The 24,166-nt window shown below is 44.2% G+C and overlaps 1 protein-coding gene across 4 annotated transcripts in view; it reads right to left on the bottom strand.

Moving 5' to 3' along the window:
- Window positions 1-24,166, bottom strand: part of DOCK5 (dedicator of cytokinesis 5) — a 132,456-nt gene that overhangs the window by 90,201 nt on the left and 18,089 nt on the right. For all 4 annotated transcript variants that reach the window (XR_006287520.1, XM_037886154.2, XM_043536224.1 and 1 more), the window contains exons 2-3: window positions 12,900-12,983; window positions 3,368-3,408 (exon numbers count right to left, since the gene is read on the bottom strand). Coding sequence is in view for 3 of the 4 variants with exons in the window: in XM_037886154.2 (XP_037742082.1) it covers window positions 3,368-3,408; window positions 12,900-12,983 (125 nt within the window). In the remaining variant the exon portion in view is untranslated. The remainder of the gene's footprint in view (window positions 1-3,367; window positions 3,409-12,899; window positions 12,984-24,166) is intronic.

Below are 24,166 nucleotides of genomic sequence, written 5' to 3'. Positions count from 1 at the left end.
GCAAGTTTCAGCACTGTAAAGCGCCCGCGTAGACAGTAAACCAGCGCTAGTAGCTACGCCCCTCGTGGAGATGATTTTTTTTAGAGCGCTCTCTCCCAGCGCTGTGCCGCGACCACACAAGCCATGTTAAAGCGCTGGTGAGGCAGCGCTTTAATGTTGCCAGTGTCGACGAGCCCTAATTCAACACCACGGAAATGAGAGTGCAGGTAAACGCCACCCTAATGTGTCATCTGGTTACAGAATCAACATAGAATACTGTTGACCTGGTGGGAGTTTGCTAACAAAGCCCATTTAAAGACAATAAAGCCAACTGTAAGAGTCAATTACACACGCCTTTTCTTACAGGCGGATGTTTCAGTGAGAGAAAGTTAACTCCATGCAGAGCCCTGGGTTTTTATCATGAGTCTCAGGACATTTGATGATTTCCTTACAGCCCCAGCTGCAGGGCAAGATTGCATGAGAATCCTAACTGTCCTTTAAAAAAAAAAAGTTTCTAGGCCTTGAGGTTGTGAAGAAAAGCGTGAAGATGTGAAGCAAGTGCACTCTAAAGACTCACAAACCAGAAGACAAAGAAAAAGAACCAAATCCTTTTTTTTTTTTTTTTTTAAATTCACGATTTTTAAGCCGATCCCATGTTTTTTGTATGCTTGATGCTGGCAATACTGCTAATTTCATCATAATGCAACTGGGCCAGAGCTCTGAGGTGGCCCTGAGCTTTTTCTCTCTGCGATACTTAGCTGCCTGCCTTTTGCTCCCATACTCAGTCTAACTGATGACCAGATGGGGGGGTCCAGAAGGAATTTCCCCCCAGATTGGCGGTGGGGGGGGGGGAGGGGAGGGGGCGGAGTTAACCTTCTTCTGCAGCGTGTGGATGCAGGTCACTTGCCAGGATATCTGGGTCTATCTTACTTAATCATTCCCCTGCCATTGCATGGGCCTCCAGCACTGATACACCTCGGTCCTCCTATTCTCTGCCTGTGGCACATAACAGCCTAGTCTCCTGTGGATTGTCATACTTTGGTCTCATTTCAGTTTTGCTGGGGTTAGTGTGCAGGTGCCAGGTGGTGTGGCTGACCTCTGATAGACCTGGTGGTCCCTTCTAGCCTTAAACTCTGTGATGCTACATAACAAATATTCGGCATAGGCTTGATCTTGCTAGCTGCTGACCATTCCCACCTCTACTGGGCCCCTCTCTCTGGACAATAACTACCAAAGGTTCCACAGGAATTGCATTTTTTTTAAAGCAAGCTTTCACGAAGCATATAAAATGAAAACTGCAGCTGAATTTTTGATTTACCTCCCATTTCCACTTAACTCAGCTTCCGCTTTCTCAACAGCGACCCTGCTGGTTTCATAAAAATGTCAGGATTCTTCCGCCCCCCCCCCGCCGCCCCGTCTCTCCCTCTCAGATCAATAATTGGCCGCAGAGCTGCTCTTTGCTTCTTCAGTTTGCAGCCCCACCAAATTTTATCCTCATGCCAAACAATAAGGCCTAGTAATAAATGACATCTAAATTGCCATTAAAATAGTGCTTTCACATGGTCTTCCCCAGAAAGCTGGAGTCAAAAGGAAAAGCAGAGCAGTTTAAAAGGGTTTCAGATATGCCGACGAATGGCTGTCCAAAGATAAATAGAATCCAGAGCAATTTGCTTTGGCTCCTGGTCTTTTTCCTGCCCCCCATTCTGACTGCAGGGGAGTTTGTTCCTTAAAGGTGTGAGGATTTGCAACACTGGCTAAAAGTCAGTGAGAGTGGAGTGGTGGGCTGCTCACTACTTTGCAGAATGAAGCCCAGGATAGGCTTTCAGCATCCAAGTTTCATTTCTCTCTACAGCAGTCACATGAAAATGCTCATGGTTAATTTAAAGTTTTAAATAAAGCAAACAAATCTAATCCCTGTAACAACACCTACAGGAGAACCTCAGAGTTACGAACAGCAACCAAACTGGCCGGTCAACCACACACCTATTTGGAACTGGAAGTACCCAATCAGGCAGCAGCAGAGACGACCCCTCTGCCCACATACACACAAAGAAGCAAATACAGTACAGTACAGTGTTAAATGTAAACTACTAAAAAATAACGTGAACACTTTTTAAAAAAAAAGGTTTTACAAGGTAAGGAAACTGTTTCTGTACTTGTTTCGTTAAAAGCAGCATTTTTCTTCTGCATCGTAAAGTTTCAAAGCTGTATTGAGTCAATGTTCAGTTGTAAAAACTTTTGAAAGAACACCCGTAAGGTTTTGTCCCGAGTTACGAACAACCTCCATTCCCAAGGTGTTCATAACTCTGAAGTTCTACAGTGTGACTGATGCTTACTGGTTACTAGCAGCATAAACATACACGGGCCTTAGAATTTAAGTGCAGCATTGTCCACTGGATAGGACAGTGGAATGTGAGTCAAGACTCCTGGGGTTCTAATCTCAGCTCTGCCCCCAATTTGCTGTGACACCTTTGAAAAGTCACACCCAGTAAGTGCCGCTAAAACGATACTTCCTGTGTTTGTGATATGCTTTGAGATGTTACAGATTCAAATCAGCCATGTTAATTTGTCCTAACTGCAAGAATAATTAAAATTTCCCATCGAGTCATGGAATTTGTCAGGTAGAAAGAACTGCAGGACTGCAACTGACGCTTACAACTATGGACGGAAGAATTCATTGGGAAGAAAACAAGAACTCACCCACCTAAAAATCCATCCTTTCATAGAAAACTGCTCCTTGGGATGTGATTAAATCTTACTTTACTTTCATTTCCACTTGGGACTAGAAATGCAGAAATACCATGAAAGAGGCCACTCTTACAGTAATTCCAAATGAGACCAGGAGCAACGGTGCTGGGATTCTCATGGGAAACCATGTTCTAGTGAGATTTCCAACACTAGTTTTGCAAAGTCAAGGAGTTTGGATAAGGTCCAGAGATACATGGATGCTTATTTGAACTCTGAACCTGAACCTTTTGAGGGTCACCCATTCTCATAGGCAGCCAATGTTAGAAGACAGGTACAGGACTCAATAACTAAACAGTGGGCTTGTTATATAGTGAGCATACTTAAAGGTTTGATTCTCCCAGTTCAAGCAGTATTCCCTATGCTTAAAATGGGAAGTACCGGTAGGACCAGTGATACCTATAAGAGCTACAATGAACTTTTCAAATGCATCCACCGTATAGTCTGCCAAGTTAATGATTCTCAAACACTTGGCTCCTGGCTATTCACTTTTGTTGTTAGAGAAAAGAATATCCCAATCAGGAAGTATTCAGTGTACTAAGGTAGAAATGACCACAGGAATACAGAGCATCACAGCGCTGGATAGGGCCTGGCAAAATTTAACATATAAAAATAACTATTATTGAAAAATATAACGATGTACCTTTTTCGATTTATTCCTGAGGGTGTATCCTCTGTACCAACCTGCCAATGAACAACAGAAATACCATGACTCTTCACATACAGGAATTAAACACGCAAAGCTATTAGCAACACACGTTCTTCTTACCACATATAATCCTGCTGGCTTTGCTCACTTCAGAGGTCCCATTGAGGCCAACGGTACCAGCAGTGAGAACAAGGCCAGTGGGAATGAGCCCTAAAATAAGGCAGAGCTTGAAAGAATGGCTTTTCCTACTATGAAATGACACAGTGGGCCTGCTCCTTTAGCTGGAACTGTGCTTCAACAGTGGCAGTACTTATTATTTCTATTATGGTAGCACCTAGATCCCCAACTGAGATTGGGGCCGCTTTGTGCTAGGGGCTGTACATACATGTAGCAAAAAAGATTCCTTGCCCCCCAGACCTGATAGTCTAAAGAGACTAGACAGATAAAGGGATAGAAAACACAAGTATTATTATGCCCATTTTAGAGATGGGGAACAGGCAGAGAGAGATTAATGACATCCCCAAGGTCACATACGAAGTCTGTGGCACAGCTGGGAATCGAATCTTTTAACGCCAACTCCACGGCCTTAACCCTAACACCATCCTTCTTCTCACATGGGTGTTAACCCAATTCTCTATCTAGATGATGCTTGAGTCTTGTGTTTACACATTCCTTTCCTTGCTGCCCATGAACCAATGTGAAATCCTTCTGTGAAGGAAGGCTGAAATTAGTAAAGGGTCTTCACTTTTATGAGAGGAAGGAAAAAAACCATTAGCAAATTATTTGCCCTAGGTAGAGATATTATTCCTATTTACTCCCTTTGTGACAAGCTCCAGGGAAGTATCAGTTCCAGAGTAATAGCTGTGGTTTTTGCAGACCAGAAGTATATCACTTTTAGAAGAACATTTCTTCCCTCTTTAGAACTTGGGGTTCAGCCAACATTTTAAATTTCAAGGTGATGGGAAGGCAAGGGATTTGAATGAATAAGTGTATTTTTTGTATTTGCTGCTCTCAAGTGAGCCTTACTTTGCAAGCGTGAAATTTAAATCACGGCAGAGGAAGGACGGTCTTGTGGTTAAGGCACTGGCCTGAGACTCAGGAGATCTGGGTTCTATGCCGAGCTCTAACACAGATGTCTTGGGCAAATCATTTCACACTGTGTGCCGGTTCCCCAACCGGAAATACTCGTACTTTCTGTCTCCCACTCTTTGTCCTGTCCATTTGCGGTGATTGCCAGGAGCTAATGTAATACAAACAGCAACAGTGTCTTTTCAATTACCGAACCGGATTTATTTTAAAACACTGACCTGCAAACATTGTCTCCAGCTTCACATTTCTGCAATATGATGGGCAAATTTGCATTTTTCTTAATGCTACTTTGCCCCTAAAATAACTATTGCAAAGGTCAAGAGATTCTGCTTCCTCAGCTCTCATCTTAACTAACTTTCGTGACACACAGCTCTTCGGCATTTTGTTTGTTTGGTTTGCTTGTTGCTTGCACTGACATTTAAAAGTTACACACAAATGTTGCTATTATTTCTTAGGGGAGCTGGAGTGGTATTTATTATCTACAGGGCATAAGTGGTGCTCAGAAGCATCAGCGCAGACAAAGTCATTGCCCCATGGAGCTTACACTCCATACATACAGATAACAAAGCTAGCGAAGAGATCAGCACGAGGGTCGGGGATTAGTAGGTGACAAAACAAAGGGAAGAGGGGTGAAAAGCTTTTGTGGAAGCATTTTTATACCTGGCAGAGATAAGTCCCAGCCAAAATCCTGGATGTGCTCACCCTGCCCCCACCCCCAAACTTTAGAGAAGTCCAGATTTTGCAAGTCTGGCCCATTTCTCTAGTAATTATAAGATCGGTCAAGTTTGGTTACAAAATCCTCTGTATTCCAGAAGCTCTGGGGGGTGTGGGGCAAGATACCACTCCTTCCACTGGATAAAAACAAGATTATAGATTAAGCATGGTCCAATGGATAAAGTACTGGATTGGGAATGAGGAGATCTAGGTTCTATTCTTAGCTTGGTCAATAATTAACCGAATGGCCTAGTGCAAGCTATTTATGGCCTCAGTCAAAGCCCAGTGAACTCAATGAGAATCTTTCCAGCAACTCCAGTTTGCTCTGGCTCAAGTCCTTAACCTCTCCATGTCTCAGTTTCCCCATCTGTACAACGAACATCACAGTGGTATTAAGCCACCTTTCTAAAGCACTTTGAAACCATAGGATGAAAAGGTTGTGTTACATATAATTATTATATAAAGCTATATTCCAGCACGACTTCATGCTCTCCACTCATCCTTGGAACCAATGAATCCTCTGATCTTCTCAGAATTCTGTTCTAACTTTCCAATAACATTACTCAAGAGACAAGGTGGGTGAGGTAATATCTTTCTGGACCAACTTCTGTTGTTGAGAGTGCCAAGCTTTGGAGCCACACAGAGCTCTTCTTCAGGCCTGGGAAAGGAACTCCCAGCATCACAGCAAAATGCCAGGTCTCTCTAATATCCTGGGATCAACACAGCTACAATGACACTGCATAAAATAACTTTATTCATCATTTGCAGTGAACAAGTGCTCGTGGCAATGGTCATTTTAGCGGTTTGTTTGTTTGTTTGTTTTTCCCCCCCAAATACAAGTCTAGAAGCTTCAGACAAACAGTAGACTAGTTAAGAGTTTCCCTCAAATTTATTCCCTTGCAAGGATGACAGCGGATAAATTTTAAGATGAAGGGGAGGATTTTCATGCCAGAACTAAAGGGCAAGGAGAGAACATCAGTGTCTCTCTCTCTCTCACACACACACACTTTCTCTGCCCAGACATGTGTTATTCATTTGGATAGTTGTATTTGACTAAGATAAAAATACTTTCTATATAGAGAGAGTGCCTTTTCTCCCAAAACCTGATAATGGACCCTACAATAAAATGAGATATATTGGACTCATGTCACCCACCACTGAAATGCAGCCACCCTGGGGTGCAATAGGGCAGCTGTTACATGGTATTGCTGTGGGCTATTTAGGAGTTTATGACAGAAGCTGAAAAAGATAAGGGCATCCCTGTTGAAAATACCAATGGAAAATTTAAGGAGGTAGAATGTTGAAATTTTCAGGGTTCAGGGGTTAACAGCCTGACTCTTACAAAAAGTGCCATGAGATTTTTTTTTTTACCTCTCATCTAAAAGTTTATTTTTGTAATTTTAGGTTTATTTGTGTAACAGTAGCACTTAAGAGATTGAAAACAGAACGGGAACTCAGTTTTGCTATACATATACAGACATAGCCATTGCCCCAAAGAGCTTACAAACTACATGAGCAAAGCAGACAAAGTGGGGGGAGAGGGCAGAAATGTATTACTACGCCCATTTTGCAGATGGGGAACTGAAGCCCACAGAGTAAATGGCTCACCCAAGGTTACACAGAGACACTGGGGCAGAGTTGGGAATAGAACCCAGAACTCCTCAGTCCCTCATCACTTCCTTATCCACAAGACCGTCCTTCCTTTTCACTGCAGTACACCACACTGCGAGCCACTGCACTGCAGTGAGAAGGGGATTCCTTCAGTCACCTGTGGCAATCAAAGCAATGTCTGAGACAGAAGCAGACAGTGAACATAATTTGCACCTGTATGAGGCTTGGCCAGCTCTCCAAAACGGAGCGCTCTTTCCCCTTCCATCCCTGTTTTTGCCATTTTCCACGGGCACGAAGAGAGATTCCAAACAAGATTGGAATTTGCGCCCCCCCTTAGGACAGATTCCCAGAGCTCAAGTGAAATCTCACTCTGAGGAAGTCTGCAAAAGTTCTCCAGGCACAGTTCACCCAGGGGGCAGCGTTGGGAGGCACACGTAAAGCAGTGTCTTTTTACTGCCATTTGGTGGATTACGCAGTGTAAAGCACATTTCCCCAGTTACAAACATCTACCAGCCAACAGGCTGGGTTTTGCCTGGTCTTGTTATCGGGGGAGCAGGTTGTTCAACAAAAAGAGCACGCACACTTGTGCGGCCAGATCACCCAGACGGAACAATGAAGAAAAATCTTTTTCACGATTTACAAGGAAGTGCTCAATCCCAGACTGTCTAACCTGCACATTTCAAAGATGGCAGCATGCGTGTTTCCTTTAAAAGGGAGGAAATTCTAAGGAGACTGGCTCTGACCAGATGTTTCATGTTTAATGAATAAACCATCCTGCGCTAAGTCCTGCTTACAGGCAGAGCAAGGCACAACAGAAAGCCTTTAAGATTCATCTCAGCACAGGCAACGAAGCAACAGCGGGCAACGACTTAGACCTTATCTAGGCAGAGGATCTGCCCTGACTGCAGCCGATTGTGCAGCTTCACCAGGGCAAACCTCTAGTGTAGATGGCCCAAGCTGCTAAAAGCCACAATTTGCATTATTTCAGTTTCAGTAAATAGTGTCCTGGGATTGCGTAACCCACTGGTAAGGGTGCATTGCAGGTCCCCCTCTTTGCTGATCCAGTCTGTTTCAGCTGCTGCCTAGACAGTCTGGGCCCCTTAGCTCAAGCTATATCAGCTCTTGAGCTCCCTGGTTCAAATCCTGGTATATCAGCCAAGATAATGACCACCACTTTCGTACTGGTGTGCTATCCCGGTGCCTGTGACTGGACAAAACCCCCACCGTGGACAAGGCCACAACCTAGCCCAGCAATCTGAGATGGTATTACTCAGACCTTCCAGCTGGATTGTCTACCACTGTAGGAAATGGGAACCCTTCACAATAATCCAGGCCCACCCACTATGGCCCTAATTGGGACTTCTAAATTGTTATTTCCTACACCCATTTGGTAAAGGGGGAAAGAACACAAACCACAAAGCTGGACTATAAGGCCCTCATCCAAAGGTCAGTGAAGTCAACAGGGGATTTTCCATCAACTCCAATGGACTTTGGCTCCAGGATTCAGAGTTTTCAAAGCCAGAAGGGACTGCTGCGATCATCCAGAAGGGACTGCTGTGAGCTTCTGTGTAGGACAGGCCACAGAACTTCCTTACAATAACTCCTAGACCATGTATATAGAAAAGCATCCCATCTAGATTTAAAAAATAATGCAGAATCCACCATGACCTTTACATTGTTCCAAAGAAAGACACCCATGCAGAATAGCGGATAGCCTGGTGACTGGGGAAACCACATAGGACTCTGCCTCATTCAGAGGAGGAAGTTAAACCGGGTTTTCCTGCAACCCAGGTAAGTGCCCAAACCACCGGGCTATTCTGGGGTCCTACACACAGATCCTAAAGGCATGAATGGCACTAAACAAGTGGAGGTAGGCCAGAGATTTTGCTTTACCATCCAGACAGGGGGCTGGGATTAGCTTGGGTTTATGCCAACTTCCAGGGGAGTCCTACCTATAATTTAACACCGCCCTCTCCCACAGGAAAACTCCGAGGGAGGGAAATCACACTATAACTACTCTACCTTAGCCAGGCCCGCCGACAGAAATTCCAGGCCCCAGGGCCAGGGCCGTCCGGGGGGGGCCAGGGGGGTGCGGAGCCCAGGGCAGAAGTGACAAATCCATCACTTCAGGGACCCCCCACGCCGGCCCACGGGACCTCCCAAAGCGCAGGGCCCAGGGCAGTCTCAATCTCCTATGTGCTCTGCGGCCCACCTGGGCGATTTAAAAGAGCCCGGGCTCCCAGCTGCCTGCCACTACTGCAGCAGTGGCGGTGGCCAGGGGCCCCCAGGCCCTTTGGCAACTGCTCCTTTGCCCCCCTCGAACGGCAGGCCTGACCTTAGATTTTACCTATCACTCTGGTACCTTGACCTTTCTTTAGGGTCAATTGCCCCTTGAGGCAATTCCCAGTGCAGGGAATTTTACAGGGAACTGATAACTCCCAGCTAGAGATTCTGGCTCATTTATGAGTTTCCATCCCTTTTTTTAAAATTACAGGCAATGACTTGTGTCTTGTGGGTGAAATTCAACCCAGGGCAGACATCCCTCACAAGGTCTTATACACCATTTGGCCTTCTCAAGCAGAGCTTAATAAATAGGGCCTTATTGTATCGGCCTTCTGCACAGGGGGAATAGCACCTAGGCCCTCTGGTCTGAGATAATTGCCCTCCAGTTCATTTCATAGCTCCCTGTCTTTTCATGGGCCTCCTCCAATCTGGACTTGTTTAGCTCTGTCAGTGTTATGACTTCAGAGCTCTCCCGCCAGCTGAGATTAAGATAACATTTATTGGTATACAAAGAAGCCAAGTGAGAGCTTCAACCTTTCTGTCTCGCAGCTGGGGAACAAACTGTGCATTTCAGCTCTTTCCAACGGAGCGGAGCCAGGCACACAGAGAATACAAAGAGCTCTCAAGCTACGGTTGCCCAATACACCGAGACTCCTTCACTGCACACAGAGGAGGAGAGAATACAGCCCTGCTCCAATCCCTTAAACTAGGCGTGGGGGAACCAACATTAGCAGTAAATACGAGGCATCTTTCTAGATGTGAGGAAGAGGAGGAGAAAGACATCTGCAGGTAAAATTGCCCTGTGTACATCTTGGTAACTCAGCATAAGTCCTCACCAGGGCTGGCCGGAAAACAAGAATTCCATTTAATGAAAAATGCCAGGGTTTCAACACTTGTTTCCATTCCGAAGCGGAGCAAAACGAAGATTTTTTCAAAAAAAAAAATTTGTGTGCGCGCAAAAAAACAGGATCGAGGGACTTGAACGTGAGTCTCCCAAATCTCCTGTAAATGCCATAACCAGCAGCCTGCAGAGATTTTCTCTGACTCTCCCTCAATCTCTTGTGTTGGAGCTGTTCCAATTTGTATAAATAATTGAATATTCATTGGGCCAGAAAAAGAAACTGACTCTGTAGTCTAGGGGTAGGGCACTCAACTGGGATGTGGGAAAGCCAGGTTCAAGTCACTCCTCTGCATGATTCAGAGCAACCCTTCAGATGGAAACTGGAGGTGTAACTAATATGTCCCAGAGAAAAAACTTTATAGGGCAGAGCTTCCTTTCTGGGGAAACCATCATCCTGGTAAAATAGAACTTGAGACTTGTGTGCCTATATAAACCTAGTGATTTTCAGACCCAAAAAAAGCCTTTGTTAAGCTGGAGTTCAGCTTGTACAGACGCTGCATTAACATAGGAGGAATAAAGACATTTCTTGCGGGAACACTGTTGTTCTCAAAAGAACAACCCACCCACATCTGGAAACCAGGACACCCAAAGCTGAGGTCACGAGAGAAAGGAAACACAGACATGCAAGAGTGTCCACAGCAAAAGACAAAAAGAAAATTTGGAGTTTCTATGTTGAAACCTCTTTTTGGGGGGCAGAGGGGAAGCTGAAGGCAGGAGGAGGTACCCACATCTATAAGAGAATTCCCCAAGGAGCCACCTGCAAACCCTCCCCACCCCTTTTTGGAACCTTTATAATTCACAGATGCCTTGCCTGACTTCCCTCCGTCTTTCCAATAAAATTATTATTTGTGTTCCCGTAGCACCTAGCAGCACCAGTCATGGATCAGGATCCCATTGTGCTAGGCACTGTACAAACACAGAACAAAAAGCCCTATCGCAAAGAACTTGCAATCCACTCTCAGTTTAAGTTCCTGATGGTGGAGTTTCAGGCAGACGGCAGACAACATGAGGACAAATTTACTCTACTTGACAATGTCTCTGCTAAGGACTGGCTAAGGAGGAAACTGAACCACCATGTAAAAATGCTATTTTCTGGTAAATTCAGGATACATCCAGCTTCACAGAAAAAGGCTGTTTTTAGCTTTGAGCCTCTCTCTCTCCTCTTTGCAAAATCAGCTCATATGTTGCCTCTATTGCTGATTAAACTCTCTCTTACAAACACACTCCTCCACTACCACACACATCACTGTAAACATACACATCAGCAGTATAATCTGCTTTGACATGTAAGATCTGGCTGGCTGGCTGGCTGGCTGTCTCCAGTGTCAAGGTCAAAGAAGTGGAAAGAGACCAACTCACTAACAGCAAATTGCTGAGCAAGCAATTTGCCCTGCTCAATGGAGATATCAAAGCAGGGAAGTTGTACATGTGTCCCGCCCCTCTAATAGATGCTGTTTGTGGAAGTTTGATGAAATTTATATTCACGAAAGGCCTTTTGGAGAGAACAGGGATATCATACAATTGAGATATGGGCACTGTACCCTTCACAGGATATAGCTGGCTGTATTCTGTTCCCAGCAGAAGAGTATTAGACAGCCCAGTTTAACAGCTAAATCCACAAGATCTAAGTATTAATTTTCATTTGCACCTGTTTTTAAAGCAGTTTTTAACAGCTAGTGATGTGCTGTACAGAACGTCCTTGTATTTAAAAGGGACAAATATCCAGCAAGTATTGCAGAACAACACAAGGAGCTCAGCTGCTATGGTGATAGGAGTAATAAAATAACCTACATGAGTGGTTCTCAACCGATTTACCATTGCGGGATGCATATGCAACTCTGTGTGTGCAGTGTGGATACAGCCCACGTAATATATATACTGCCTGTATGGCCCAGAGGATGTCACATGGGCCACAGCTGTGTGCTGATAGGTCCGCAAGTGGCCATGGGTTGAGAACCACTAGCCTAGATAATCAATTCAGCAGTATAGCTAACGAGGCGGCTATGCTCCATAAAGGGGCAAATATATTCTGGGGTTCTGGAACTCTTCTTCCTCAAGGTGTCACAGTTCAGTTTACAAATCAAAAAATGGTGATTTTTCTCAACTGACAGATCTAAAAAGAGCACCTTGGGTCTGAAAATCCATGACATCATCCCACTGATAAGAAAGATCTTGTGACTGGAACTAAGAGCTTGTCTACATCGGATGTTACTGAGCCGGCAAGCCAGGGTGTGAATTTACAGCACACTTGGGTGCCGTTCAGTAATGTCCCATGTAGATAAGGCCTTAGTTTGTTGATGTCTGAGGCAGAACAGAAGCTAGCTTGCATTCATATTCGCTAGCTCTCCGGGATCCGAATGTGTAAAATTCTTTGCATGTGTCAATATGGCAGGCAGATGTAACTCAGAGAGAGACAGGGAAACGAGATTTGGAGTAAGAAAGAGCCATTATTACACAGGAACTTTCCCAAACATCACCACACATTACACACGAAGACATTTAATTTAGAGAAATATGTAGCACATGAAGAATGCTCACATGCTAAAACAAGTAATATGCCTTGTATTTCATGAGTTGAGAATAACTTATACACCTTCAAAACTAGAGACAAGCCTGCAACAAGCTTCTTCAAATTGGGAAAGTCTGGATGCAAACTTCAAAACTGTCCCATCTTTTTAATGGGCCGAACACCACCAGACTTTAACTGGAAGTTTGGATCTGGATCCAAGCTTTGTATCCTACTAGAGCTGGTCAGAAAGTGGTAAATACTTTCCACAAACAATTTCAGAAGCAACAAACAAAACAAAAATCATTTTCCCTAAAGTTTTCATTGAAATTTTCTAGTTTGGGGGGGGGATATCATTTTAAAAAACTTGTTTCAGATATTTAAACTTTTACCAAGTAGAGAGGCGGTGGTCTGGGACTTACCTTCATACATCTCCAAAATGTGAACCGTATCACCAACCTGCAAGGAGAGCTCCACATCTTGGACAGCCTCATAATTGTAGATTGCTAGAAGTGGGGGAGACAGATGAAAAAATATAATCATGTGGGAAGTGAAGCGGAGCAAGAGAGCATGAAGATAATCAGATGTTGCAATCTGATGTCTTGCAACTGGCCAAACCCTTTGGAAGGGCACTGCAAATGATTTTACTGACTAGTAGCTATTCTGAGCATAACAGACTGGGCATGTGTGTCCCCCATCTCCCTCCTGCAGCACATCTGCTCAAGAATAAGAACATACTAACTTGTTAGCAGCTACCTGGAGCGGAAGAGCTCCGTGCTGTGATGCTAAAGGTCCTGCGTTCAAACCCTGCTAATGATCCAGGCAGGGGAAGGGAAGTCGTTACACAAGCTTTGGTCCTGGACCAATTATAAGACAAAAGCCCTTCTTTACGAATCCTTCAGAAAGCTGGTGGGAGAGCAACTTTGTCAAGCACACGCAAGACAAAGATTTTCCATTTCAGGGGCCATTCTAATGCTTCATATTAGTTGCCTGGGCCTGCTGCCGCAGAGCGTGGCTGCTACCAAGTGGCTGCTACCACATCTTTGGCATGACTGAGCGCTGCTGGCGTCTTGAGCAGGGAACATGTGAACAAGCAAGCTCGTGACTCACCATGAGCTACATCTCTAACTAAAGCAATGCCAATGCAAATGCTGTCACCGAGTTTCAATGGGAACAGGATCAGACCCCAAGCTGGCAGTCGCTACGCTAGTCTTGCTCAGCAGCCTTCCAGAGTTAGCACAGTTCTTGGGAAAAGCCGTCATGATGGGCCTTGGCTCGACTAGAAAGCTGCACTATTGTAACTTGAATTGGCTTTTAAGTGACCAAAACAAGCGCGCACAAACAGCCTTTTACATCATTTTAAACGACACTGGTTTAAATTCACACCTTAAGTTATACCAGTGCAGCTTTCTCATTTATCTGAGACTTTACACTCAGAGCAGCGAAGGCGTATTTAGATTTCAATTGTCTCTTGGCGAGCTGCTCCCTAAGGAGCTGCAGAGGTGAAGTGCAGAAGCAGTGGGAGGGAAGTACGCTGCATTTCCAAGGAGGGACATTAACCTGGCAAATGTTACCAGCTGACTCTAGCAAAGGGGCTCCTACTTCAGAGGGTTTGTATGTGAAGGGCGCCCTTTGAATGTAATTAAAAAAAAAATTATATATCTTCAATTGCTGCATCAGGAAATTCACAACATCAGATGCCTATCATTTCCGTCAGGGCGAAGTATATTACTTCCTGGCTTAAAGCCAATACAAACAAATGACTGTGGCTTACCACACCGGAAATTATATCACGCACTAACTTACTTTAAAATCCTGCAGAGCTACAAATAACGCAGCAATGAGTGGGCAGGTTATGAGAATTTCCTGCAGCTCCTAAAATAGGCATTTGTTCATAAACATTTATTTATTTTCTTAGGCTGATTTGTTAGTGTTGATCGATACTGGGCCAAACTCAAACTGGGTGTAACTCCAATGAATGCGTTACTGGGGGAGATGACTGACTAAGGTTCCCCCCCCCAGCAAAGAATCATCGATACAAAGGGATCATCCCAGTCTGACCTCCTGCATAGGGTTGCCAACTTTCTAATGGCACAAAACCAAACATCCTAGCCCTCCCCCTTCCCTGAAGCCCCACCCACTGCCCCATCCCTGCCCTAAGGCCCCGTCCCCCATTCCCCCTCCATCAATGGCTTGCTCTCCCCAACCTTCACTCACTTTCACTGAGCTGGGGCAGGGCGTTGGGGTGCGGGAGGGGATTAGGGCTCTGAATGGGGGTGCAGACGCCGGCACAGGGCCAGAAATGAGGGGTTTGGGGTGTGGGAGGGGGGACCAGGCTGATAGACCAAGTACTTCTGAAAGTTTTCATAAAAGTGCCGTGTACGACCCTGACTAAAGGAACTGCCTGCTGTCCATTGCAGGAAATCTGCCAGATTATTAAAGCTAGGAAGGATTGGGCCAGGCCATTACTTGGATGGGACAGCTCGAAAGCACCCCAAGGTGCAGCAGGAAGTGGTGCAGATGACTCAGGTGAACAGAATTCTTGCCCATGAGTCACTTCTGAACAGACGTCCCAGTAGGCAGTGCTAGGGGGCACAGGGCTACTGGAGGTGCCATTCTTCAGATGTGATGTAAAACCAAGCATCAAACAGTCTGTGCTCATTAACAATCCCATAGCTCTTTCGCAAAATTAGAAGATTAAACCCCGGGCATCCTGGCCAAATTCTAACTTGTCTAATTATATTCTACCGACTGAAATTCCTCTTGTGGTTTAACTGGATGCTACTTCGCTCTCCGTCTTAAAACACTGTTTAATGTTGTGCAATGTTCTCCCTCAAAGATGGCTGCTTTTCAGTGAAGGGGGTGAAGTGATTGCTACATATAGCTTTTAAGTACTTTAGGCTTCTGTGGAACTAAAAAACACACTATAAATGCAAGTCACTATTTCTCCATAAGAAACTGCTTTAGCGTCCACCAAAACAGTCAGAGATGTTGAGCGTGTAACAGAACACAAACCTTCTTTTTAAGGTTTGGTTGGAATTAAGTTTCAGCATTAAAGAGCATACCGGGGGGTGCGGTGGGGAGGGGACAGCAAGACTCCTTCCATACAGGCTGAATGTTTCAGACCCCCACAGCTAATGGCCTTGAGCAGAAGAAACATACTTCTGCCACTATTCATCAAAGATAGGCAAGATATACAGTATCTTGTTTTGCTCGATCGAATTAAACAAGAACACAGAGTCACTGTATTTAAGGTCTCCTACCCAACTCTTATGTGCAAAGTTACGAAAGACAAATTGCTGGCATATTTTCCCTGGGAGCTCTACTGTTTGCAACTGGTGCGTCTTATTCCTTGGAGCCAGCCGCATCCAAGATAGGCCATCTACAGCTATTTAAGCTGTTTGGACTTTTTATTGTGTGTGTTTAAACTGACCTTTTGGGGGCTTACAAGAAAAAGTTATCTGCACCCACCAAACAAACATGTTCCTGGCATGAAGACATAAAAATCCTTCATGTACAACTTCAAAGTGCATTAACGTTTGCCCTCAAAACTGCAGTAATATTTGAAGTTAAATTTGCCTTTCTTCTGAGTAAGCCTCAGTTGTGTTCTCTCCTCTATGGAACTTGGAAGCTTAGAAGAGCTGTTCTTTTCCTTTGTTTTCTCCAATGAAAACGGTCGTGCAAAACTAACCTTGAAGTCTAGAAAATTTAATCTGAGCTGAAAGACACAGAAGGAAAGTATTAGCCATTAGAGAGAGAGAGAGAAATTGGGCTTGTTCTAACAATCACATTCTTTGAGTATAATTCTTAGCAATGCATCACTTTGTTTCATTTACATGAGAATAAGGAGGTCACTAGATTGGATTAACAGCAGGTAAATTTAAGACAAGACTTTTTCAGCAATGTGTAGCCAGCCTGTGGAATTCATTAACAGGGAAGGTCAACGGGGCAAACGCTGCATCTGGATTTAAGAGGACAATGAATAATTTTATGACCAACAGCAGCAACTGTAGTTATAAAGACTAAGATAAAAGGAGATGAATCTCATGCTTCAGGGAAAAAGCTGATTCCTTGCAGGCATCAGGAAGGAATTCCATTTCCCACACACACAGCATTGCACAACTGGCTAGATGCTGTGTGCGCGGAGATTAGGGGTTGCTTTCTTCTGAAGCATCATACACTGATCATCCCTGGAGACGAGATACAGGAGTTATCCAAAGGAGTTTGCAGTCAAAGGAGATGGCCAGTATTTATCCAGGGCTCTCCAAGGTAGCCAGGCCCTGAATTGTAGCCACAAATGAGCTGGAAGTCAGTGTAGTCTACCAAGAGTGCAGACAAAGCTTGGCAAGGGCTGGTACATGATGGTGTTACAATTGGGCAGGGATGGTATATTTGAGGTGAGGAGAAGGTCTGGTTTTACTCATATGCTCCATTGTGTGTGTGGGCCACAAGATGAAACATAGTACGTTCCTGATCTCCGAAGCACCAGTCAGTGGGACTTGAATCAGTGGGATCAGGTATCAGCAGCACCACACGTGCGGCAGAAAATTCAAAGAACACCACACACACAAACCGCAAACTCACAAGGCCTCACTTCATACCAGACTGTGTTCAAGAGATCTGGAGAAGACTTAACTTGCCACACTAACACCACAACCGTTTGCAAATCACTGGGCCTGACCTTGCTTCCACTAAAGTCAACTGGAACTTTGTCTTTGCTTTCAACAAAAGCAGGATCAGGATCATTGTGTCAGTTCTATATACGCCATATCAACAATATTCGTTTACCGAAGAGGAGACAATCCGGTCAACTGCAATGCCACACGTTAACCAGCTTTGCACCAATGAGTGGTAAATGCTTTGTATTTATGTCATGCCTTTCACATGAGAATCTCAACACACTTTACAAAGGTGGATGTCATTCTCTCTTCTACAGATGGAGAGATTGAGGCACGGCAGTTGATCTGTAGCAGAGCTGCAGAAGAAAACCAGGATTCCTAACTCATGGTCCTGTTTTAATCACTAAACCAACAACAATGCCTCTCACCCACAGTGGATAAAATGTTCTTAGAGCAACTAAATTTAGCCAAAGCATCTGGAAATAAGATTTATGGAGGCACAAACTTTCACGTATCTTTCTGTGTATAATCCAAAACAGAACAAAACAGCCTCGTTACCCAATAATTTGATTAAGCATGTTTAAACTGTAGATTACTTGGCTGCAAAATGCAACCACTGCAGGACCCATTATCTCTCATTTAGGTCAAAATATCCAGCCCTTCCCTCCCACCCCCTTCAAGAGAACATGATAACAGCTTCCAAACAATACACCCCGCTTCTCAGAAGGCGTTTCTGCCCTAACCACTATCTCATAGGAGAAGGCAGCGCCTTGCTTTCTCTGAACAAAGAATCACATTCAGTGCCTTTACACTGAGCAGCCCTAAGCCTCATTACATCTGTCAACCGAAGAGTCACGAACTATTGTCTGGAAAGAGAACTATGTGCTGGAACTATCCTCTGGAAAGAGAACTACAGTGACCATGCAGCTAGAGTTGGCATTTGCACTGGGGAGACCCATTTGGAGAGCGCTTGGTATGCTGTCTGTTGCCAAGATAGAGCCCACAAACAGTGGCTTCATTTAAAAAAAATAAGGAACAGGCCAAGGAGCCCATTCTTAATAGGGACAAAGCCTTTTTGATGTTTGGAGGAAAATCTTTTGAAATTGCCCAGACATTTATGGCTGGGGGAAAAAAAAATTGATAAAGAGAATAGTTAAGAGTTGTGTGTCAGATTTTTTTAAAAATTGTCGTTTGGGATCATGGAATAAACACGTCAGCTGGGCTTTTATCCTAAAATGATCAGCCATGAAATAGTTAACAATACTGATGTTCAAGGCCCCAATTCAGCAAAGTAGCTCAGCATTTGCTTAACTTTGAACAAGTAGTTCCCTTGACTTGAACTGGACTACTCATACGCTTAAACACATCACTTAACTGCCACCGTGAAGTTTCAGAGTTAAAGTGCCGAGCTAAAAGGAAACCGTTTACACCAGTCTCGGACCTATTGTTTCAAGTTGGCTTTAGACTCAGAAAAACAGTGCATGTGTTACACTTGCATCACATTTGGAAGGTTTTCTTCACAATTTTAAGGACCAAAACAACAACAGATTCTAGACTTTGAAGAAAGGGGTGATTCTGTGGCAAATTCTACACCTGCGGAATCAGGGAGCACACCTGGCCTCACATAACAGCGTCTGTTCAGAAACCAAGAAGAACTCAGGACCTGATCCGGAGCCCACTAATGTTGATAGGAGCATTTCCATTGATTTCAATGAACTACAATCAGGCCCTCTGAGGTGGGCAGCTGAGTTGACTCAAACTGATTATGCAGGAAAAAGTAAAATAATGTCCATCTTTCCACGTCTAAAATATTCACGCTCATCATCTTTCCTCTCAATTATTTATTGCCAAGTGTTTATTTGCATTACCATAGCACCAAGGAGCCCTAGTCATGGACCAGGACCCGATTGTGCCAGGCACTGTACAAACACAGAACAAAAAGACAGTCCCTGTTAATGCTATGGTTGCTTATACTGAAAACAATGGGTCAGATTTTGTTCTCACTTACAGTGATAGTAATCTGGAGTAACGCCACTGACTTTGCTGGAGTCTAGATATTTACTTTGGTGTCAATGGGAGCAGAGTCTGGGCCATGAGGTGTAATGCTGGTATTACTGGACACTCCAAAGCTCATGTGGCTTTCACCAGTTTCTGTGAGATTTACGAATACAGTTACCATGTGTACAGTTAGCACTGTGATCAAATCAGAGAGAATTCTTTAAATCCCTCCTATTCTGCCACTAAATGCATGTTCTGAGCAGCTCAAGGGCCTGTCCAGACAAAAGAACTTTACAATTGCAGCCCCTTTCCCTCCCCCACACAACTATGCCACGAGAACAGAGCGCCAAGAGAATCCATTGTAGGGAAGCGGCCAAAAAAACAAAACCAGAAGTATAGACAGACAGTAATTACTGTAACTGCACTTACACTGGCTGAAATCCTGGCCCCACTGAAATTCCATTGACTTCAATGGAGCCAGAATTTCACCCACTAACTACAGAGTTGAATCATTTCATAGACCAGGAGGTTTATGATCATCTAGTCTGATCTCCTGCATAACACAAGCCAGAGAGTTTCACCCAGTAATTCCAACTGCCCCCCACCAACAGAGCTGGCTGTGGGGTTTAAAGTTTTGCTGGTACCATGCGCACAGTAATTTCTTATATTATTTTCTTGCATTCTAACTTATGTGTATCATAATGATGCAAAAGAGAGTCATATTACCTAGCTGCCAGTGTGCGTTTTATTTGTGTGTTTTATTTTACATTTTTGTAATACGAAAAAATAATTATAGCTTTATGTACTTCTTTACCAGGTTCTTCATTTCCTTTTGTTATTTGCACTCTAAAAATCCAATAGAGATTTTAAACTTAGTCAAAATAATTTCTCCACACTGGCACTCTCAGCTCATGCCTGGAGTAACAGGGAATGTGGCAGGCCAAAAGGGAAATACACTGCGGCCTGATCCACACTTAAAAGTTTTGCTACCATAGCTTTGCTGGCCAGGAGTATGAAAAAAATTACACCCCTAACCAACACAGCTATGCTGGCGAAAGGCCCAGTGCAAAAGTAATTATACCACCAGATAAGGGCTTTTGATGGGTGTAGGTTATTTTGTTTGGGCAAAAGAATTATTTTGCTAGTATAAGGTTTGTCTGCACTAGCAGGGTTTGCCGGTATTGCTACACTGTCAAATCCTTTCTAATGTAGAAAAGCCTTGGGATAGGCATGCGTGGAAGCCTGCACACTTCCCACGTACTCTGTGCCGGGCTCAAGCTTCTGCTTTTTCTTTCATATGGCTTGGGTAGGTAGCAACGACGACACATTTATATCAAGGTTTGACAGCCAGCACATTGCCGCAGCAGTGAGCTGGTGAATGTCGTTCAAGCCCAAATGAAGGAGACACTCGGGCATGATGGGCTCCATCGTTTGTGCCTGGTGACCAGTCGCATGCAGGTGCTTGCCTCATTTTCCATTTAAAGAGGGTTTGCCCACATCTCCCATGAGATGCCCTGAAGCAACTCAATCTGCACCAGTCTTACTGACATGAATCAAAACCCAGTGGGTGCGTGGCAGGGTCAAGAACAAACGGTTTGCTTTGAGCGGTTGAAACGCTCCATGTGACTCTCCATTGAGCCTCAGTGTCGAAGCTGAAGGTAAGGGTCTTGACGCAGTTCCATAGAGGGTTGCAGGATTTTAATCTTGTCTTCGGTGGGCTCTGCAGGTCATCGTGCAGCGGGATCCTCACGTCTGCATTGACATGGTCAAGAAAGCGAGAGGTCTGAGCAGCTCTTCTAATCTGTGGAGGCTGGATGTGTGATAGGCCCAACACGGTGCTCCAGCCCACAGACCCTGCAAACCGCAACAACTGGCTTGGTATATTCTGAAGCTGAATATTGTGCACCAGCGTGGTCTCACAGCAGTGTCTCTCAACTCAATAACACTAAGCGCATAGAGTCAGGGATGCTCAAATCGACTCTAGGCGACTGGTTCCCGGGATCAAGCCAGTGCTACTAATAAATTATTCTTCACACTTATGGGATAGATTTTCAAAGATACTAACGGGCTGTTGGGTACCCAACTTCCATTGAATATTAACAAGAGTTGGCTGCCTAACTCCCATTTGAGCCTTTGAAAAGCTCCCCCTACCTAGCTAAGCATCTCAAATTTATTTAGAAAGGATAGCAACTATCACCGGAGCCATTCAACGGATGGGAAATGGAGACACTGAGAAAGGGAAGTGACTTGGCCAAAGGTACACAACAAGTTAGTGGCAGAACTGGGAATAGAACCCACAGACCAAAACAGCATAAACTTGCCAGTTTCCAAGGGGACTAAATCAACTGACAATATTTCTATTTATTTTTAAGGACAGCTGGTCTGGAGGGCTTCAGAGAGTCAACGCTGGAACAAAACCATAAATTGCATCTCTGAAATTTGAGGGTGTTCAAATTCCAAATCCAGATCAAATTATAACTACTCTAGATATTCTTGATAGCCCCTTAAGTAGCAAGATTCCAAAAGGGATCAGATAAGTTCTTGGCCGCAACGAGTTCCATGGTTTAATCACACACTGGGTGAAGGAGCATTTCCTTTCACTTGTTTGGAAATTCTCACTTTTTAATTTAATTAATTTGTAAATACGATAAAATCTTCAAGTCCTTTTAATTTCATTGAACGTCCACCTGTGCTTGTGCTATGAGATAGGGGGGAGCAGAAGATCGTGATCTACTCTGAGCATTCATTTATATATTCTTATGTCAAAAGGAAGTATTTCTTCACACAACGCAAAGCCAACCTGTGGAACTCTTTGCCAGAGGATGTTGGGAAGGCCAAGACTATAACAGGGTTCAAAAAAGAACTAGATAAGTTCATGAAGGATAGGTCCATCAATGACTATTAGCCAGGATGGGCAAGGATGGTGTCCCGAGCCTCTATTTGCCAGAAGCTGGGAATGAGCGACAGGGGATGGATCACTTGATGATGACCTGTTCTGTTCATTCCCTCCAGGGCACCTGGCACTGGCCACTGTTGGAAGACAGGATACTGGGCTAGATGGACCTTTGGTCTGACCCAGTATGGCCATTCTTATGTCCCCTCTTATTCATCTCCTTTCTAAGCTAATACAAGACCCTGATGCCTAACATTGTCTACAAACTCAGTCAGACAGCAGTAAAGAGGCACTGTGCTCCCTCAACTTTTGCTCTTCGTACATTACCAGTCCTCAACATATGCCCTGCATTCAACGAGAATTGGGCCTGTGTTTTGAACAGAGTTCAAACAAATAGAAAGGGAAGATAGGATCCTGGAATATCAGCCTCAGTGACAAGCAGCTGCTAAGGCCATTGACCATTTCAGTTCGGGTCAATGCCAATAAATTATTACCACCACTTGATAACCATTCAGTGCCTATGAGTTGGTGATCTCAGCCCAGTTGTTAATGGATGCTGGCATCTGCATCACAACAGATGCCCCTTTGGCAGTCTCAGCAGAAAGCAGAAGGGGAGAACGGGTCTACGAGACCCAAGTCTCCTTTTCACTCCTAGAGGTGGTCACTTCAGGGCAGGATTGAGACACGCTGGCAGCATGCCCAGTCACTGCCCACAGCATGCCTGTTCTGAGGATAAACAAAGGACTTCAGACCCGACGACTACCAAGCTGGCGTCTTTTATTAGCTCCAAATTCGCAAAAGGAATCTACATGCCATGTGCATTCTTTATTCATTTATCACCAGAGGCATCTGATTCCTCTCTCATCCCTGATATAGTGAACTTCCCTGCAAACAGGACACGAGACCTGACTGTTCCCTCTGGACAGCTCTCACTCCTATCTACAGTCTAGGCATGGGACCTAGATCCCAGAGCGACAGGTGGTTTATAGAACTGATTCGGTAAAAGTGTGCTATTGTGTTTGTAAGGTGCTTTCCCCCCCATGCCCTGCAGGGCTAGTTGCTGCTCAGATTTCAAAGAGGTGAAACACCCAACTTGAAAGGTATTAATCTCTCAAAAATATGTTAAATCCTAGTGATTTACTTTAGCTCGGTCATTCTAATCCACAATATGATCTTTCTTCCACCGCCACATGATCATGGAAATCAGCAGGAGTTTTGCCTGTCTTTAATGGAATCAGACTCTGGCTTTAATGGAATCAGACTCTGGCTTCTGGTCAATTTCTCTACCTAGCTTGCTATTGTCCAGTCTCTTACGGACAGTGCCAAAGAGAAGGTCAATGCCCACCCAGAACACCAGTTTTTAAAGTTACCTGAAAGAACCCGACATGGACCTGTTTTGTCAGAATCATGGAGGGAGGTATCCTGAGATTCCTGTGAGTTGATTGGCGTTAATGCTTCACTGCTTTGCACATCCGTCAGCTTTTTACACCTGTGCAAAGTGGAAGCATGCCAGTATGGAATCAGAATGACAGATTTCATACCCACAATGCACATGACTGCACAAGATGTAATAAGGCAATGAAGAACGAGGGTTTAGGTACTACAAACCTAGGACCTGATTCTCATTTACACTGAGGCCACTTTATGCAACTCTGGTAAATTACATTTACACTCACTTGGAGACCACTTTATGTTGCCCGAGTGGTGTAAATCAGGTTTAGTGTAAATAAGAATTAGGTCCCATATATTTAAGCCATCCCAACAGCAGATAAAACCTCTTTCAGAACAAGATAGTTGATATCTATATCTGTATTTACTGCCAGGTTTCAGAGTAGCAGCCGTGTTAGTCTGTATTCGCAAAAAGAAAAGGAATACAATTATACAACACAAAAGGAATTTTGCGAATACAGACTAACACGGCTGTTACTCTGAAAAAAGAAAAGGAGTACTTGTGGCACCTTAGAGACTAACACATTTATTTGAGCATAAGCTCACAAAAGCTTATGCTCAAATAAATTTGTTAGTCTCTAAGGTGCCACAAGTACTCTTTTTTTTTTTAATATATATTTACTGTGTGGCAGACGTATTGGAGCTATAGAAGACAGGCACCAAGCACTGAATTTAAAAATACCAATATATTATCGTTACAGAAAGATTAAAGCTCTAAGGTTGCCACGAA

Source organism: Chelonia mydas, chromosome 26 (genome assembly GCF_015237465.2).
Source record: "Chelonia mydas isolate rCheMyd1 chromosome 26, rCheMyd1.pri.v2, whole genome shotgun sequence".
Taxonomy (NCBI): domain Eukaryota; kingdom Metazoa; phylum Chordata; order Testudines; family Cheloniidae; genus Chelonia; species Chelonia mydas.
The sequence above is the reverse complement of the archived record's forward strand: the minus strand, read 5'-3'. Positions and strand labels throughout refer to the sequence as shown.